At 32.5% G+C, this 18,194-nt stretch overlaps 3 protein-coding genes across 3 annotated transcripts; all 3 read left to right on the top strand.

The window, feature by feature from the left end:
• Positions 1-5,378: 5,378 nt before the first annotated feature.
• LOC137824084 (isopentenyl-diphosphate Delta-isomerase I) lies at positions 5,379-9,660 on the top strand. The gene is made up of 6 exons (XM_068629537.1): positions 5,379-5,692; positions 6,874-6,929; positions 7,779-7,870; positions 8,555-8,657; positions 8,751-8,888; positions 9,158-9,660. The coding sequence occupies exons 1-6, from the start codon at positions 5,430-5,432 to the stop codon at positions 9,409-9,411; spliced, it is 906 nt and encodes a 301-aa protein (XP_068485638.1). The 5' UTR covers positions 5,379-5,429; the 3' UTR covers positions 9,412-9,660.
• Positions 9,661-12,216: 2,556 nt separating this feature from the next.
• LOC137824086 (putative 4-hydroxy-4-methyl-2-oxoglutarate aldolase 2) lies at positions 12,217-13,058 on the top strand. The gene has a single exon (XM_068629539.1). It carries the CDS (start codon positions 12,217-12,219, stop codon positions 12,715-12,717), a length of 501 nt encoding a protein of 166 aa, XP_068485640.1. The 3' UTR covers positions 12,718-13,058.
• Positions 13,059-13,412: 354 nt separating this feature from the next.
• Positions 13,413-16,146, top strand: LOC137824085 (seipin-1). The gene is made up of 2 exons (XM_068629538.1): positions 13,413-15,209; positions 15,291-16,146. The coding sequence occupies exons 1-2, from the start codon at positions 14,538-14,540 to the stop codon at positions 15,981-15,983; spliced, it is 1,365 nt and encodes a 454-aa protein (XP_068485639.1). The 5' UTR covers positions 13,413-14,537; the 3' UTR covers positions 15,984-16,146.
• Positions 16,147-18,194: the final 2,048 nt, after the last annotated feature.

The following is an 18,194-nucleotide window of genomic DNA, read 5'->3' on the forward strand; positions in this document are numbered from 1 at the left end:
CGGATAGAATCCGTATGTAATTTAAAAAAAAAAAAAACTTTTCCCTTACATACGGATTATTATCCGTATGTAAAAATCCGTATGTAATACTTACATTACATAGGGATCTGTATCCGTATGTAATGTTGGAGTTATATACGGATCAGAATCCGTATGTAAAAATCTGTATGTAATGTCGGAGTTATATACGGATCAAAATCCGTTTGTAAAATCCGTATGTAATGTCCATTTTACATACGGATCCAGATCCGTATGTAAAAAACTGTATGTAACTAGCGATTTTCTTGTACTGATATATATATATATATGTGTGTGTGTGTGTGTGTGTGTGTGTGTGTGTGTGTGTTGACATAATATGTGTGTGTGTGTGTGTGTATTGACATAATATGTGTGTGTGTGTGTGTATTGACATAATGTGTGTGTGTGTGTGTGTGTGTGTGTGTATTGACATAATATGTGTGTGTGTGTGTGTGTGTGTGTGTGTATTGACATAATGTGTGTGTGTGTGTATTGACATAATAGCTCAACGAGAGTGCTTGAGTAAAATTGTGTAAAGTGGTATCTATTTTGATTTGTTATATTTTGTAAAGATACAAATTTGATGTTGAAATTTTGAAGGAAAACTTGAAAGATAACACTTTGCACGTTTTTGTACTGCATATCTGGCTTAAGTGAGAGATTTTCACTCAAGTTAAAGATCATCACTCAAGCTAGATCAATATAATGAGTTTTAGGTTGCTTTTAGACCTATTTTCTCTCAAGCGGAAATAGGGTGAAAAATAGGGTGCTCTCAAGTCCATTTTTTCTAAAGCGAGAAGGGTTATTGCTCAAGCGAAAATGGGATGGATTTTGGGGTGCTCTTGGTTGATTTTAGCTCAAGTGACAGGATTTTCACTAAGTGATGTTCATTTTTGCTCAAGTGAGATTATTTTCGCTCAAGCTAAAAAACATAAAAAATATTTAGGATTTATTTTTATGTTTCTATTTTATTATTGTTTATTGTTTTTAATTATTTTATATGTGAATTTTAATTATATACATCATTGAAATTTCTTTAGTTTTATGTGTTTACTTAAATTTTGGATAAATTGTTGGCTTGTTTGAATTTTTAATATTTGATACGATTTAATGGTGTGAAATTAAATATTGTGAAATGTAAAATATGAATCTTACTCAAGATATAGTATTAATGAAATTCCGCATTGAGATTGTTTAGGATATGCATTGACTATAGATTCCTGTAGAATGATGGATCTTGACTCTCATGATATATTGGAATCACATAGATGAAGATTATCGGGTGTTGAGAGTCAAAGGAGGTTCATATGATTTTGTATGTGGCTTGAAATATAATGGTCTTTGAGGTAATATGAAGTAACCATGTCATACTATGTGATATGATATTGAGATGATTTGTGTGAATAATTGTGTGCAAATGATATATGTACATATTTAGGTTAAAAATGTTCATGCATATTATATGATTAGATGTGGGTAAAATAGGAATGTTACAGTTATTCTTAACAAACTGAGGATATTCACAAACTGAGGATAGATAAAAATAATAATTATGTGTTGCAATTGTTATTTCATTTTCTTAGAGATATGTGTGTGTGGTGGGTCTTTATGGGTATGTGGGTGCACACCTGCATGTAATGATGTTGATATGTTTTTAAAATAAATGTTACAAAATAAATATTAAATATTATTATTAAACATTAAATATCAAACATAAAATATTAAATGTTAGTATTAAGCATGTTAAATTTTAAATATTTGTGTTTACATAATATGATAAAAATATTAAATATATTCTATTAAAAAACTATTATTTTTAATATAACTTTTTTTTTTCTTATTATTTTTTCATTATATTGTATCATGTTCATAATGGCACACAACAAAACTAAGTCATGAGAGTATTGGTAGCTAGTTTTCTAACATGCATATAAATATTCAAGCAAATAACAATTTCAAATAATTGTGAATATTTTTGTTAGTTTTATAAAACAAACCACAAATACTAGTAATGCATTCTTCACAATGAATGGCTAGTGGGCGAAAATAAAGACTTTTTAAGTCACGTGAACCGCTATTTAAACAAGCATCTATAGTAAAAAAACGTCTAAAAAGATAAAGTAAATGTATATATATATATTTTAAGTTTTTTATTTATTAAATAACATTTAATAAATATTCCCTTTAGTATAATTAATATTGATTGATTGATCCATAAAAATTCAAAATTTCAGAACTTGGGAATATTTTTTTTTTCCAAACACATTATGAATTATAGAATTCTAATTTGTAATTTATATTATAGAAATGGAATATAATTTTTTTATTCTAAATTTAGTTGTGTTATAGATTATACAATTAAGAATTAAAAAAATAATGAACTATTTGTAGAAGGATATTTTTGAAATTATGGAAGTGTTAAGTGAATGCAAAAACTATGCCAAAAGAATTTGCCTAGATGCAAAAACAAATAGCTCAATACACATTGCGGAAGGTCACTGTTGTGCAAATGACTCGGGAAGGCAATTTCTTTATGCACGTTTATAGTTTCTTCCTGCACCTCCATAATTTTTTTCAATTCCAAAATTATTCTTAAGTAAAAGGTGCAATTTTTTTCCCATTTCTAAATTGTATATTCCATCGACCTTTCAAACTCTATATTTAAACTGAAAAATTAAAATTTAGAATTCAGAATGTATTTTTGTTGTAAATCCAACTCATATAATTATATTACAAAAGTTGAAACCTAAGATGTTACCATTGTAGAAATTTTCGAAGGTCGTGAAAGATGTTATTGTTGCAGAGATTCTCGAAGGTCGTGAAAGAGAGATTGTGGAATGCAACAACTTTGCGAAGAATCCGCGGAACCCTTTACCATTGTGGGATAGGATTTCTCTTTGGATCTTCTTTTCATATATTCTATGGAGGTGCAAAAAGGAAACATGGAGGTACAGGAAAAATTGCCTTCTGTAAAATGGGCTCTGTCTATTGTATAGGACCTCACATTATTGGACTCTCCTCCTTTTGAAATAGGCAATTGTTTTCTGCACCATATTATTGCACCCAATTATAGGTGAAAAGACAAAAGTACCATTAAGAAATGGGGTACATATAAAATTACATCTGAATTCCTTTTCCAACAGATAAATTTTTTCAAAATATATTATTTTCAATTCTGGATTTTTTATCTAGAATAAAATTTTGATTTTTTTTTCCGGATTTTTATATCCAGAACACAATAATCTCTTCTTCCTTATCTATTTTTTCAGAAAGGATTATTTTTAATTCTGAATTTTCATTTCTGGAATAAAAAATATTTTTAGAATTTTATAAATTGTGTTGGGTGCAGGTTATATGTTGGACAGGAAGCAATTGCATTTGGAATATGAATAGTCTTTCTAAAATTTGGTATACATAATCGTCTCTGTAGTTTAGTATTTTAACACTTTTACAATTACTAACATTAAAAATGTTGACTTTTTAATTATATTATTAGTACCAAACATTTGCAGGAGAAATTTAATAAACGATTTTAAGTATACTATTCTATTTAATTATCATTTCTGATCTATAAGATTTGAATTTAAGATTCAAGAAATTGAAAATAACCCTTGAAAATGCATTTTGTTAAATAGAGTTAAATGAAAGAGATAATTAATTGCACCAAAAACTCATTTCCCACGAGGTGCAATTTTTATATTGTAAAATTGGAAAGAGAGCGTGCAATCCACGATTCTTTTACACTAATTCTTAACCAAAACAAAAAAACCATTCCCAAATAGCACCCTCGTTTCCCTCGCTTACCAGATGGCAACCGACTCTATCGGTTACCATTTCCCAGGTTATATATTTTGAAAACCTAATATAAAAATAGAACAGCGAATATTTTTAATTTAAGCAATTTTTTAAATGTTTTAAGTTAAAGTGTTATAGATAAAACAATTAATAGAAATAGGGTAATATAATTTATTAAATGTAGTTAGGCAATAAATAATTGATAATTTTATTAAAGATAATCTAATAAAATCCTATAAATATATTAATTATAAAATGTTTTATATTCTTTCTCTCTTAAATAATTATGAATTATACTAGTGTGATTTTTAAAATAAATAATTACGTACTCACAAAAAAATTAAACTTTAAAATGTCATCAATCATAATTACTACGTAATTTTTTTGACTTTTTAATAATTATCGGGCAATAATAATAATTTCTGACTAATTAATAACATACGAGAGTGCTTTATTTTATTAGTAAATAATTCTGCATTTCGATTTTTCAAAATGCTATAATCTACAAAGAGAAGGAGTTGAATTCATATGTGGCTAGCATAATGTTTGTTTAATATAAATTTTAAATAATTATTTATAAAAAAATCATATATAATACTCATTGATTGAAACATAGCATAACGGAATTATATTTTCAACTTAGATTATTTTCACCAGAAAATATTTATTTATTTTTGTAATTTTAATTGAGTACCTATTATATAATTTTCAATTTATTATTTTTAACATACATTTGAATCTAAGACAAATAATGCGTGTGTTTAGTTTCATATTTCAGATGTGATTATTAAGAGAAAATGATTATAATTTCTACATTTTAAATATAATTATTTCATTATCAATCGTTTTCTATAAAATTAAATTTGTTTGTTTCAATGCGTTACCCACTCCTATGCAGACATTTGGTTGATTTTCAATCAGGTTTGAATAAAACCCGATTTTGCACCTTTCAAATCTAATCATAAATAAAACGCTGCCGTTTGAATCAAGACTGTTGGTTAATTTCATTATCATTTACTTTAGTAATTTTCGAAAAAAAAAATGTTTTTCAAAACAAATATTTAAAAATTAAGTAAAAGTCTATTCAAAATGTTGACTTTACATTCAAAAAAATTACGCCGCCATTGCTATAATCAACAATGTATATATAAAAAATGTTGTTTTTAATTATACAAAAAATATACATTAAATAATTTATAAATCATATTATAAAATAGAAATCTCGCCAATAATGTATATTTATAAATATATAAATATATAGAGGAATTTATCTACTAGTTTTTATTCCTAATAAAATAAAAATCCCAAAGTTGACTTAGCATTACATATCTCTTTTTAACTAGACAATTAATGATTCTGTAATTATTATTCTCTTACAATGGTATAATAATTTTTGCAAAATCTAAAATATTTTAATAACTTTTCTAATGATGTCTGAAAATTGAATGAGTAAACGAGCTATTTATATTTATTAGAAAGAGGAAAATAAGAATAATTTATTAATGCGAATTATTTGACCATTGAATTTATTAATTTGTATAAATATGTTATGAAGTGAAGTAATTAATAAAGTTTTGTGGTGCGGTGCGTTTCAGGAAGAAAACGAAAATCTGAAAATGGCACAATCATCGATCGTTCTTACTCTGAGGCAGAACCTGTTTAAAAGGAACGTTACGGCGTGTGTTACTCACTCTCCTTCCATCTTCACAGGATCTCGTTCGCTTTCTTCTCTCTCTTTCTCTCAGAGGAGAAGAAGTTCCCACACTCCTCTCTCTCTCTCCGCCCCCTTCTCCTCTCCAACCGCCATGGGAGAAACTCCCGTCACCACTGCCGATGCCGGCATGGACGCCGTCCAGCGCCGCCTTATGTTTGAAGACGAGTCCGTTCCTCTCTTTTCATTCCGTTTTTCAATTGCTTTTGTGATTCTGTTATTGATTGATTGCTTGATTGATTGATCTGTGATTTGGTTGTTGAGAACGGAAATGTGGTTTTCTAGGCCAACTGTGTTGTTTGATTGGGCCGCGTTAGGGTGCAATTGGACTGTTGGTGTGTGTTGCGGCTTTTGATTTCTTTAAGTTCAACAGAGTTGACTGGAACTTTTTTCTGAGATTCCCTGCTTTTCCTCTGTTATTGTTTTCCGTGCCGAGGTGTATGCTTTGAAAATATCAAAGGTGTACTAAACCGAAGCATAACATAGAGTATTAATATGTTGAATTTTCAAACATAATCTGCTTGTGCGTGTGAGTCTTCAACAGAGAATCATGGCGGCTACCTTTTTATTTTATTTTATTTTATTTTATTTCAGTCACAGGACTGATTTACTCCTTCAGGGTCGTTTTTTTTCATATCATTCCAAGGAGATGAGTGAGGACTGAAACCTGCAACTTGTCATATGCAAGGCCTTGTCTTACTCCACTCGACCAATCCCTTGGGTCTGTTAAGGGTTTTTTTCTAATGAAGTTTTGGGATAATAAAAGAGAAGGGGATGGGGTGGAATCAATAAGGCCTTACAGGTGTAGCTGAGTCACCCTCCACATGAGGTGCTAACACGGTGACTGACCTAGCACTTCAGGTGTGCCTTTCACTATATTCGTCTTGCAACTGGTGGCTAGGAAAAACACGTGAATTAATTCCGGTTAAGTTATTGATTTGGAAGATGGATTAGGGTTAAATCAGAGTGATTAGGATATTTCTATCCCAACTTTTGGTGTTTCTTCTTTAGTTCTTAGAATCCCTTCGGTGCAGGTTCTGCCTCTGTCATTCAGAATCATGAATGGTTTGGGATGAACTGCTACTTGATAGCCTGGGTTTTTCAAATTTTTGCATTCCTGTTTCGAAATTTCGTAGGCTACTTTTGAAGTTTAGAGCATAGATTTGAGCAATTGAGCTTTTGAATATCTGATGCTTCTGTAATGGGAAGTGACTGTATTTTCTTGGGTCTTGTGTACATTCTTTTAACGGATAACGCTTCTTTAAAGCGAGTTTGTTTGTGATTTATTATTATTATTATTTGTCTTGCCTGCTGCAATTTGTAATTGTTTTGGGTTGGAACTTCTGCAGATGCATTTTGGTGGATGAGAATGACCGCGTGGTAGGTCACGATTCCAAATACAATTGTAAGTGGACTTTTGATTTGTCTTAGTTTTCAATTGCAAGGGTTCACATTGTTTAGTGTAAAAAAAGTTGTTTCTTACATTCTCTTACTTCAATAACTTATAATTTGTGTTTTCTGAAAATGTTTTTTTGTTCTGATTTAGGTGTTTGTAAATTCTGGGATGTACTATCATTAAATTTTCTAGGCAGATTCTCTGATATGAAGATTTGTGAAAAAAAAATATTATCACTGCGGTTCATCTTGAAATATTGTAATGTCTATGTTTATGGAAACATCTTCCTGTTGTTAAAAGGAGTAAAATCTAAAGCTTATGTATATACTATCTATTTTGGTTTGTAATGATTATGTTGGATTGAATTAACAGCTGTGCAGTAATTTTGTATTCAGTTCTCTGACATGCACACACATCTGAAAGCATATCAATCGAGAGCATGCTCTAGCGAGAGAGACTTATCCTGACCCTCACATGGTTAGGATGGAACCCTCACATGATATGCACCTAACATATAATGAACGGTCATTAATGAGAAACTTGATAAAATTAGTAATTTATTATGTACCAGAGAACCAAGCTTTTACTCTAATGCAAACAAACTACTGAATACCAATGAGGCAAGCCTTAAAGAGCTGCAAATTGATAGTAGATTTTGATCAATGTGATCAGTAGACAACTGAAATAAAATATAAATTTCCACTGCTTCTACGGATTTTGTCTTCATAAAGAAAAGGTCCTCGAGAAATTTTGAACATTTTTTTAGACATCAAGTTTTCTTTTTCTGTTTTTGTGCTCCTGCTCTCTGACTAAAGACCTGGATAATTTATTATTTTAAGCTTCAATGATTTTTATTAGGTCACTTGATGGAGAAGATTGAGGCTGAAAATTTGCTGCATAGAGCTTTCAGTGTATTTCTGTTCAACTCAAAGTATGAGCTGCTGCTCCAGGTATGTTTATTATTGATGTTTTTCTGGGCTCATAAGCTTGCTGTTTCATCCTGTTTATTCTAAACCTGTTGATTTCAAAAGCATCAAGCAGAATTTGAACCTCATTTTGTTATCTCATTTCTCTGTTCCTGTGGATAAAATTTGTCTGGTTATCAAGTGTATCTATATTTCTCATTGTTGTTTCAGTGTTTTGTGCATACTGGTTAGAAAGCTTTACATCTGCATGCAAATCACGAGGTAGGCTAAAGACCTAGTGGTCCTCAATATATGGAGGGGAAATGGCCTTTTGCTGTTAACTACTTAAATACCACTCTTTGCAATTAATTTTAAGAATAAGGAAAATCAATAAAATACCAAGTCTTCACGGTCATTCATTGAAGAAACAAAACAAGTTCACAGTAGTAACATTCATTTTTTTACCGGTTATAATTGTTCTGTTTTTCTAATTTGATAACACCTTCATCATGACTTGTGTATTGAACTATTTATTGTGAGCAACATTGTAACATTTAATTGCCTCTTGTTGAGTTGTTATTGATGTTACAAAATCTATGTTCACTTAATGCTTGTGTCTCTCGGATGACTATTTGGTGAAAAGTTCTCTATGTGGAATGTGTTTTAAAGTCTTAGTTGCATGTTTTAATTCGATGTGTTGACTGAGTTTCTCTGTTCTTCATGATGAAGCAACGATCTGCAACCAAGGTAACATTCCCACTTGTGTGGACAAACACTTGTTGCAGTCATCCACTGTACCGTGAATCTGAGCTAATTGAAGAGAATGCCCTTGGTATACACTATGTACCTTTTATATTAAACGCCTATATAAATGTACTCTGTCATTGCTGCTTTTTATTTACGTTTTTCCATCTTTTGTTACCAGGAGTAAGAAATGCAGCTCAGAGGAAGCTCTTGGACGAGCTCGGTATTCCTGCTGAAGATGTACCAGTTGATCAGTTCACATCACTGGGTCGCATACTTTACAAGGCACCTTCTGATGGGAAATGGGGAGAGCATGAACGTAAGCCAATTTAATTGTTTTCAACTTTTTCAGCAAGCCGATTTTGTTGTATAACTAACCAGGGTTAATTAACAATAATTCAGTCAATGCAATCATAAATCTAAACATGCACCATTAATAGCTCTCAGTGCTATTTGGGGCATATTTTTTATTCCAGCTGAATAGGTCCTAATCTGCTTATATTTGCTGCAAATTCTGACTGGATATTTTCTTGTGCGTTTATGTATGTGTAAGGAATGTTAAGTATTGACAACTTTTCTTGATTTCAGTGGACTATCTGCTTTTTACTATCCGGGATGTTAACGTGAATCCCAATCCTGATGAAGTGGCTGATATCAAGTATGTGAACCGCGATGAGTTGAAGGAGCTGTTGAGGAAAGCTGATGCAGGAGAAGGAGGTCTGAAGCTGTCCCCATGGTTCAGACTAGTTGTGGACAATTTCTTGTTCAAATGGTGGGACCATCTCGAGCAAGGAACTCTTGGTGAGATCATTGACATGAAGACCATTCACAAGTTGACATAAAACCAGAGAGGAGCTTGCTGCATCATGAAATGAAGGGTAGCTGTTTTCCGACCCAATAAGAGGCCAAAATTAACCTATTTTGTAAAGAATTTTCGGAGCAGTGCCCCAATGGAAGCTGTTGGTCTTTTTTATTATTTTCAATCATAGCCAGAACATTAAACTAGAACATTTTATTTTATTTTTGCATATTTTTCGCATTGGCAAGCACTCGGAATAAGTAAGATGGTTAGTGATTTGAATCAAACCTAATCGTGGTGTCGGTGTTTGGTACTAGATTTTTGTTTACATGTTAAACAGATTGTTGCAATGATTAACGATCGTATGTCTCCAAAACAGAGGATCGGAAAATCCCATGATCACGTGTGGAGGTACCGAAACACCGACCCAGATTGCGATTGTCCTTTCACAGCAAAGCATGAGCTGCACTGTACTTGCACTAGTGAATATAAACTGCAGAGAATAAGGCACTGAATTGATCACCTACTATGTTGGGACAACTCTCCCCATATTATCCATAAAGAGAGAAAAATAAGATAAACTTTCTCATAAACTAAATTTGACTAATAAATTAATTTTAACTTATGTCAAAAAAATTCACTTCCTCATTCTAAGTGTTTTTTCTTCAAGCGATCACATCAATGAAGTATAAATAGGACCTTTTTCTAACCAATTTATGGAAATTAAAAAAGTGAGTTTATTAATAACTGTATTAAACTTGTTAAAGAATTTATTTATGTATTTTAAATCAGCATATAGAGAGAGAAGTTAAAAAAAAGTAATCAACACGGGAAAGTTTCTTAAAAAGTATGATAAAGAATATTTTTGAAAATCCATTGGTTTAGTGAAAAAACGTGAAATAGATTTGTCTTCAATAATGGGGAATTGATGACGTAGTCCACGCTTCCCACTCTGATACTTGGTGGGTTATGAGTGGTGGCGAGGACAAATACGAGAAGAAGTCAAAATTATCCATGCTTACCAATTTATTGAATTGAATGAAGTGGTTACGCTCGATATCGAATTAAGCAATTCTTTATACAAGACTTGTAATTGCCTCCTCTTTTTTTAACATTTTTTTGTCCTTTTCCCCTTTTATTCACTCATCTATTTAAACATCACACTCTTTTTCAAACAATTGTTTCATTATGATTTTATTAATTAAAAATAAACCAAGTTGACTTCTTTATTACAAACACCAACTTTTACATTCTCATTCTAACATTTTTCTGCCCATAGTCAAATTCATTACAAAAGTTTATATTTCATTTCTTGTAATTTTTTTGGGGGTATGTTTTGATATTTTTTGTTACATTATGATAAATTCGAGTTCTGTATATTTTTAAAGATTTAATCAGAACATACTTTTACTGGCCAAACTGTAATTGCTATTTTATTATGATTATTTTAAAAAATTTATATGATTTATGATTAATTTATAATATCAAACATAGAAAAATGAATAGAATGAATAAAGAAAAGGAAAAATAGATGAAAAATTCACATAATAATAATTATTATATACAAACTTAGTAGACTTAAGAGCCGTTCACTAGTGAGTGGCATTTGTGTTGATAATATTGTGATTTTCATTTTCACTCACTATCAACTATCAAATATATTTGCAGTGGGAAGACAAGAATATCTCGCTCGTGCCTCAGCGCTTTAACTCCTTCCGCGTTCTCATTCTCGTCACTTTCCAACTTCAGATCTATTTCTCCATCGGTATTTCTCTTCTTTCTCTTCATTTTCCGATTCATTCTCGCTCGCAATCGCTTTTGATTTTCGAATCCTTCTCTCGCTCTCTTTTTATGCTTTTGATTTTCGAATCGTTACTTGATCCGTGCTTGATTATGTTTTTGGAAGTTTCGAATTGGATGCTTAGGTCTGAGCGTTGATTCACTCTCTCTTTTTATTCACCGTACGGTCTTCAGCTCTTAACCGCATTGATCCCGCTGTTTGTTCGATTTCGGATTCTTGCTAATTAACCGGTTCTTTTTAGTGTATTAACTCTTTTTTATTTTCTCTCTAGGTTTGATTGCTAATGTTCAGTTCTTGTCTGGCTGTTGATTGATATATTCGCGAATTTTCCAATTTAGTTTCGATGTTTTAACCTGGAGAGCGAGTTGTGTAATGAACACCACAGAGATATCAATTACGTGATTACACGGATTTTTTAAGGCTTTATATGTAAATGCCAGCCTTGCTGGTAGACTTGCATGTACCTATGCATTCAGAGCAAATTAGTATCTAGTGCCTTTGTTCTCGGAAACTACTTAGCTTTAGATATTAGTTAATAAATCAAATAGGAATGGTGTTATTAGAAAATTATGACATTTAATATTGTTAAGATATCTTCATATTGATCTGTTGTAAAAACCACAGGACACTCACCAGCAGGACTCCCTGTTCTGCTACCTTAATTGAGAAAATCTTCTTGGGTCATGTTTGGATTCATTTCACATTAAAAAATTCTCTCACAAGTTGAAGATAGCATAAATATAAGTTAATCAGTAATTTTTCTCTCTAAAAACTGTTTTTAACTAATGCATAAAATAATTGTAGCTTATGTTAGAAAGTTAAATCATTTTACCTTTTTTTCTCTATAACAAGTGTAGATTAAGAAATTTATCTAAGTAGAGCTCTGATGAGTGTCTTATGAGCACTGATTAAAAATATTCAGTAAAAACAATTCAAATATTCTGATAAATGCTTTTAATTACTCAAAACAATGGTTATTAAATGTTTTTCTGTCTTTTTATATAATGATATCTGATATTTTTGTCTTTTTCCAGGCTTTTGAAGTAAATGGCCTTGGTTACTACCGCTGAAGTGTGTGATGCGAACCCACAGTTAATTTTGAGTGGGGAGCTTCGTGCCCTTAAGCCAATTTTTCAGATTTATGGTCGTCGACAGGTATTCTCTGGACCTATAGTTACCTTGAAGGTGTTTGAAGACAACGTTTTGGTTCGTGAGTTCCTTGAAGAGAAAGGCAACGGAAGAGTGCTTGTTGTTGATGGAGGAGGGAGTTTGCGCTGTGCCATTTTGGGTGGCAACCCTGTCGTACAAGCTCAAAACAATGGATGGGCCGGTATTGTTGTGAATGGATGTATAAGAGATGTGGATGAGATCAATGGTTGTGATATTGGGGTGAGAGCCCTAGGCTCCCATCCCATGAAGGCCAATAAGAAAGGCATGGGGGAAAAGCATGTTCCCATAAATATTGCTGGGACAAGGATCTCTGATGGGGAATGGCTATATGCAGACACTGATGGAATTCTGATCTCTCGAACCGAGCTGTCTGTTTGATTTCAATTCATGTAAGGACTACATTTATGTGACACCACGACCTAGTCTAGTACTGCTTTTTGTATAAGCGATAAAATCCCCTTGATGATGATGATAGTTGGTTGGAGTGTCTGTCCATTTCATACCAACATTATCTCTGTTTTTAATTGCTGCACGAAAGCTTGTTTCCCCCCCATAAATTAAGTTAATGGTTGTCTGTTACCGAGTTTGGAGAGATTTAAGTACAGTAGTATATACATATCCATATTTTGACCAAATGATCTTATTGTACTATGATGTAAAATAATGTTCCACTCTGGAGGCCCGACGAAGCAGCAAAGATTGGTATCTTTTTCTATAAATTTGGTAGGATTTTTCTGTCCTTGTCTCATGTTTGCTTACATACAAAGTATTGTCCTTTATAAAGTAACACTACGTTTAAGGATTAAGCTAAGGATTTCTCTTGTTGAAGGGTGGAATCGATGTTCAGTATGAGGCAACGTGATACTGCTCTAATCTAACTACTTGGGCATGGACAAGGTCAATTATGACGCCTTTTTGTAGGTTTGCATCATTGCGTGATCTATGCAAATTAAATATTTAATGAGTCGCTTGAGCCAGTTTTTTATTCACTGCTCTGGTTGTGGTTTGTATAGCTGTAAAACTACTTGCAATTCATGTGCCTTGTTCTTAATATATGTGTGTGTAGAGTTCGTTGATCAATTGATTAATCTAACAAGTGGTTTACCAATCATGTTAGAAAAGAAGGTAAAAGACACTAATTGTCTACTCTGTTTCAGACTAAGTGCCCTATAAGAAAATTCACCCAAACAAAATGAACCTGGGTTTGTATCAGATGGAAGGTCTTTATGTTTTTATAATACATTAAGGAAAAAGAAATCGTGTTGACAGACCAAATTAACTGCGTCTGTCCATCACCTACCTTCAACTCTTATTCTACGCAACCTTCTTTTCTAATTCATGTCTTCCCTCTCCAAGTGTTTGATCAAATGCCTGAGAATAATCTATTTTCTTGGAGGTCCATGGTTGGTGCTTCCTCAAAAAATGGGTTCTTTTGTGACGGGGTGTCATTGTTTCAAAGTTGTCGAGCCGTGAAATTGCACCAGATGAAAATGAAAATGAAGCTGATTGTGGAACAATGAAGGGATCGAACTTGAGTGAGAAAGATTAGTGCAAAGTGCTACTATATGTGAATGCATGAAGACGTGGGAGAATGGAATTGTTGGACATGCGTGTTTGAAGCTTTTGCCACTGAAATCTATGTACTTTGTTTTGTGTTTGTTCAAATATGGCATCCCTCAATAGGCACGGTCACATAGTTTTTTCGTTGTCTGAATTCTTGAAACCGGTTCTTCAAAAAACGTGGGAGTCTGGTGTGTGCTATCCGAAAAGAGCTTTTGAACATTTGGTTCTTTTCATTGTTAAAGTAAGCTGATAGATAATAAAGCTTAATATAAAAAATTTATCAGTCGTTTAAACTCAAAGTTAATTCAAAGTTCTATATTCAATTCTTTTATATTTGAAACCAAATATATAAAATTATTTAATATCATATAAATATTTGAAACCTGATGGTATGACATTTGTAGTAGTCATGGTGGATTGATCTATAAAGCACGAATGTGTTTTCCTTCCACATGAAAATAAATTTTGGTATTACATATTCTATTACACCACGGAGCTTGAATATATGATATATTTGGTCATGGATTTCAAATAATGTTTTGAGGAAGGGCTTTTAATATAATGGTCGAAAGTTCATTTTCAGCCAGCAGAAATGAATTTCTGCAGTCATAGTTTGTACAGTGTCTTTCTTGCCCATGCAAAATGACACGACACCATCTTCATCTCATATAGCTGACACGTATGCTGCCACACTATGCAACAATAATGCACTGCATGTGTTTATCCTTGTCTCTCCCTATGAAACTCCACTCGACCATCTTTCCATGGAGGAACACCAAAACGAAGGGTTTCTTTTGCCACCACTTGCAAAACTACTATCCTTTCAAACGGATTTGATCTACAATGGCCTGGTTTCTTTCTTTTCCCCTATATGCTCCCCTTTTTCCGTGGCTTCAGAGTCCTACCACCGAGCTGAGGAGACCACAGACAATGTCGAATCAGCAGTGCAATGTGTTCCTTCTCAAGTCACTCATGGTGGCACACTCTTGCTGAAGAAACTGGGACTTTGCTTTCTGACTGTTTTGTATGTGTGCATGGTTTTGATTCTGTTCCTTTTTCTGGCTACTGTGGTGGGTGTTGGTTTGGTTCGGTTCTGGGTGGAGGAACCCGTTTCTGTTAAGGAAAGTGTGTACTTTGATTACACTGAAACTCACCCTACAGCTGTGTTTCTATTCAATGGATTGACAAGCTTTAAGGGTCACATAAAGAAAAAGCACATCAGTGTCCCAGTTGGTCACACCTTTTTCGCTTCTTTGGTCCTTGTGATGCCTGAATCTGACTTCAATAGGGAGCTTGGGGTGTTTCAGGTATGAATTCAATTGGTGGCATTGTATCCTTGATCTAGGATCTATTTGTTTAAGAATTAATTTTAGAGACATTTTTTGCAGTTGACAGCAGAACTAGTATCTTTGAATGGAGATGTGATAGCAAAATCTAGCCAGCCATGCATGTTGCGGTTCAGAAGCTCACCGATTCGACTAGCCCGAAGCTTTATGATGGGTGTGCCTCTGGTACTGGGAATCTCAGGGGAGACTCAGAATATCAAAGTAGAACTATTGAGACACAAAGAAGACTATAGAAGAAGCAATGCTATTAGAGTAACTTTGCATTCAAGAGCAGGAACATCATATCTTCCAGAGCTTTATGAAGCTGAAATTGTGATACGATCCAATTTACCTTGGACCAAAGAGTTGGTTCGAAATTGGAAGTGGACATTTTATGTTTGGGTGTCCTTGTATGTCTACATGGGGCTTCTCATGACTCTCCTATGTTGTTATAGGCCACTTCTTTTTCTGGTGAAACCACAGTATTCCAGAGATCATGGGGTGAGTGAAGTTACAAGTGGAGAAGGTGCAGAGTTAGTAGTAGGGGAAGCAGGAGATGAAAATGAGGATTCTGAGTTGTTGAGGAAATGGAGAAGAAGCAGAAGCAAGAGAAAAACTACCCTGACACATGGTGGTGTGGCAGAAACCCTTGTTGGCTCATCAGCATCCAGCATTAGCATGAGTAGCAGAGAAGAGGTAACAAGTGTGTGTGTGGAAGATGATGTTGAGGACTCTGAATCAGTGTGCCTTGGTTAGACGGCTAATTTTACTTACTCTTAAAAGCAGGGATGGTTTCACTTTTGTAAGCTTCCCCTGCATGTTATGGTTTGAAACATGTTTTCAAGGTTATGCCGCACTCATAAATCTTGCCTTAAGTTGGATTTATAAACACTAATATATATCTATCTATCCCATTTCTGATCAACTATCCTAAAATTATAAAAATTTAGGAAATATGTGAATTTGTGGACCAAGATTGTCTTACATTGGCGCTTCGTCCGTGAAGAATTGCATTTTAAAATATGGTTGACATAAATTAGTTTTAAGATACATGTTTAAGAATTATAAAAATAATTTAACATATCATGTTACCTCCTGCCAATTACTGTTACCTCCTGCCAATTACTTTTAAGGCCTAGTCTTACAATGGTAATCATCTATAACAAAGCGTAATAGCCACACTTTCCTGGTTGTTTATTACACTATAATTTAATAAAAATTACAAGTTAGTATTGATAAACAATAAAAAGAGAAAGAAAAAAAATTACAAACTTTTAATTTTATCCAGTTCAATTTTTGAAAATTTGAACTATGAAAAACAAAAAAAAAGAAGAGATGATCACGAAGTGCAAACGCGAGAGAGAACAGCGCAAACGCGAAAGTCAGAGAGGAGAAAAAAAGTGAAAGCATAAGCGGCGCATTTCAAAATTTAGGGTAAAAATGATTTACTAGTGCGACTATTAGTAACAGTTGCACTCATAAATTAAGCGCTTTACAAGTGCAACCATAGGTGAAGCCGCACTCATAAATCAAGCGTTTTGATTTATAAGGGTGGCTAAGCCACCCTTATAAATCAAAACGCTTGATTTATGAGTGCGGCTGTTACAAATAGCCGCATTTGTAAACGAACTTAATTTCAAAAATGTCACCGCATTTTTAACGAAAACGTCTGAGCGCAAAGCTGCACTAAATTCACATTACTTATTTCTATATTTTGCACTAGTGAATAAAGCTTAATCAAATATAGTGTCTCTTAAAACATAAATAAGTTTAATTAAAAACGTGTAAGCATGTGAGGTGAAGTTGAGTGACAGAGAAAAGAGAAAACAAGAAGATTATTATTGAAAAAAAAATATTTTATAGAGAAGAGATAAAACAATATATATAACAGAGAGAAAGATCTATTAAATTAGACTAACAAATTTATTGCTTAGTATTCCTCCTTAAGCTTATTGTGGAAATAGGTTCAACCACGAGTCAAGTTCTAAACTTCCAAAACATAGAATCAGATAGTGGTTTTGTCACCAAATCAACAATTTGATATTGAGAAGGAAGATGAACAACAATGGGACGTTGTTGTTGAACACTATCTCACACAAAAAAGAGATCAAACTCAAAGTATTTTGTTTTAGAGTGGAAAACTGGATTAGAGGCCAGGAGAACATAGAAAAAGAAAAGAGGTATAGAGAAAAACAAAAGATCAATGCTCTTGATACCATGTAAGGATGAGAGGTTGTGTGAACATTCGAAGAAGAGAAAAAATAATTATTATTAAAAAAATGTATTTTATAGAGAGAAGATAGAACAATATATATAACAGAGAGAAAGACTCACTAAAACATACTAACAAATCTATTACTTAATAAGATACGAATTATTAACTATTTTAAAAATAATTTTTAAAATAGCAATTAAATTTAGAAAGACATTTAACACAACTTATTAAAGAATTGGAGAACAAAACTTTCTTTAATTATAAAACTTTCTTTAGTTTTATATACGAAGATACAATTTTTTTATAAATAATATAATAAAAAAATTAAGAAAAGTCTAACATTCTATTGTTTCAACAGCTGAAGTTTGATGATTTATTTTTGAAATTTGTATGATTTTTCTGTTCCAAGATCTTGAAAAAAAAATTAATTCAGTATTTAAACCCATACTTTATTTCTTAGTATGCTGATTTGTTTCTAATACTCTTTGTGAGATATTATAATTTTATTTCCAAGTCTTTTTCTAGATATTATAAATCAGTTAAGAGTTTTACCAACATTCATCAATGTTTCTCAATTTCACCAATTCCATCTTTTCTTTTTCATTTCCAATAACCAAATTTCCTAAATCAATGTTGAAATTTCTGCATATTTCTTTCTAGATTGAATAATATTTTAAATCAATTACATAATCTATCCCTCCAAAGTTATATAGTCTTTAATACACAAAACTGAATTCATTTATAATTCAAAA

Source organism: Phaseolus vulgaris, chromosome 8 (assembly GCF_000499845.2).
Source record: "Phaseolus vulgaris cultivar G19833 chromosome 8, P. vulgaris v2.0, whole genome shotgun sequence".
Classification (NCBI taxonomy): Eukaryota; Viridiplantae; Streptophyta; class Magnoliopsida; order Fabales; family Fabaceae; genus Phaseolus; species Phaseolus vulgaris.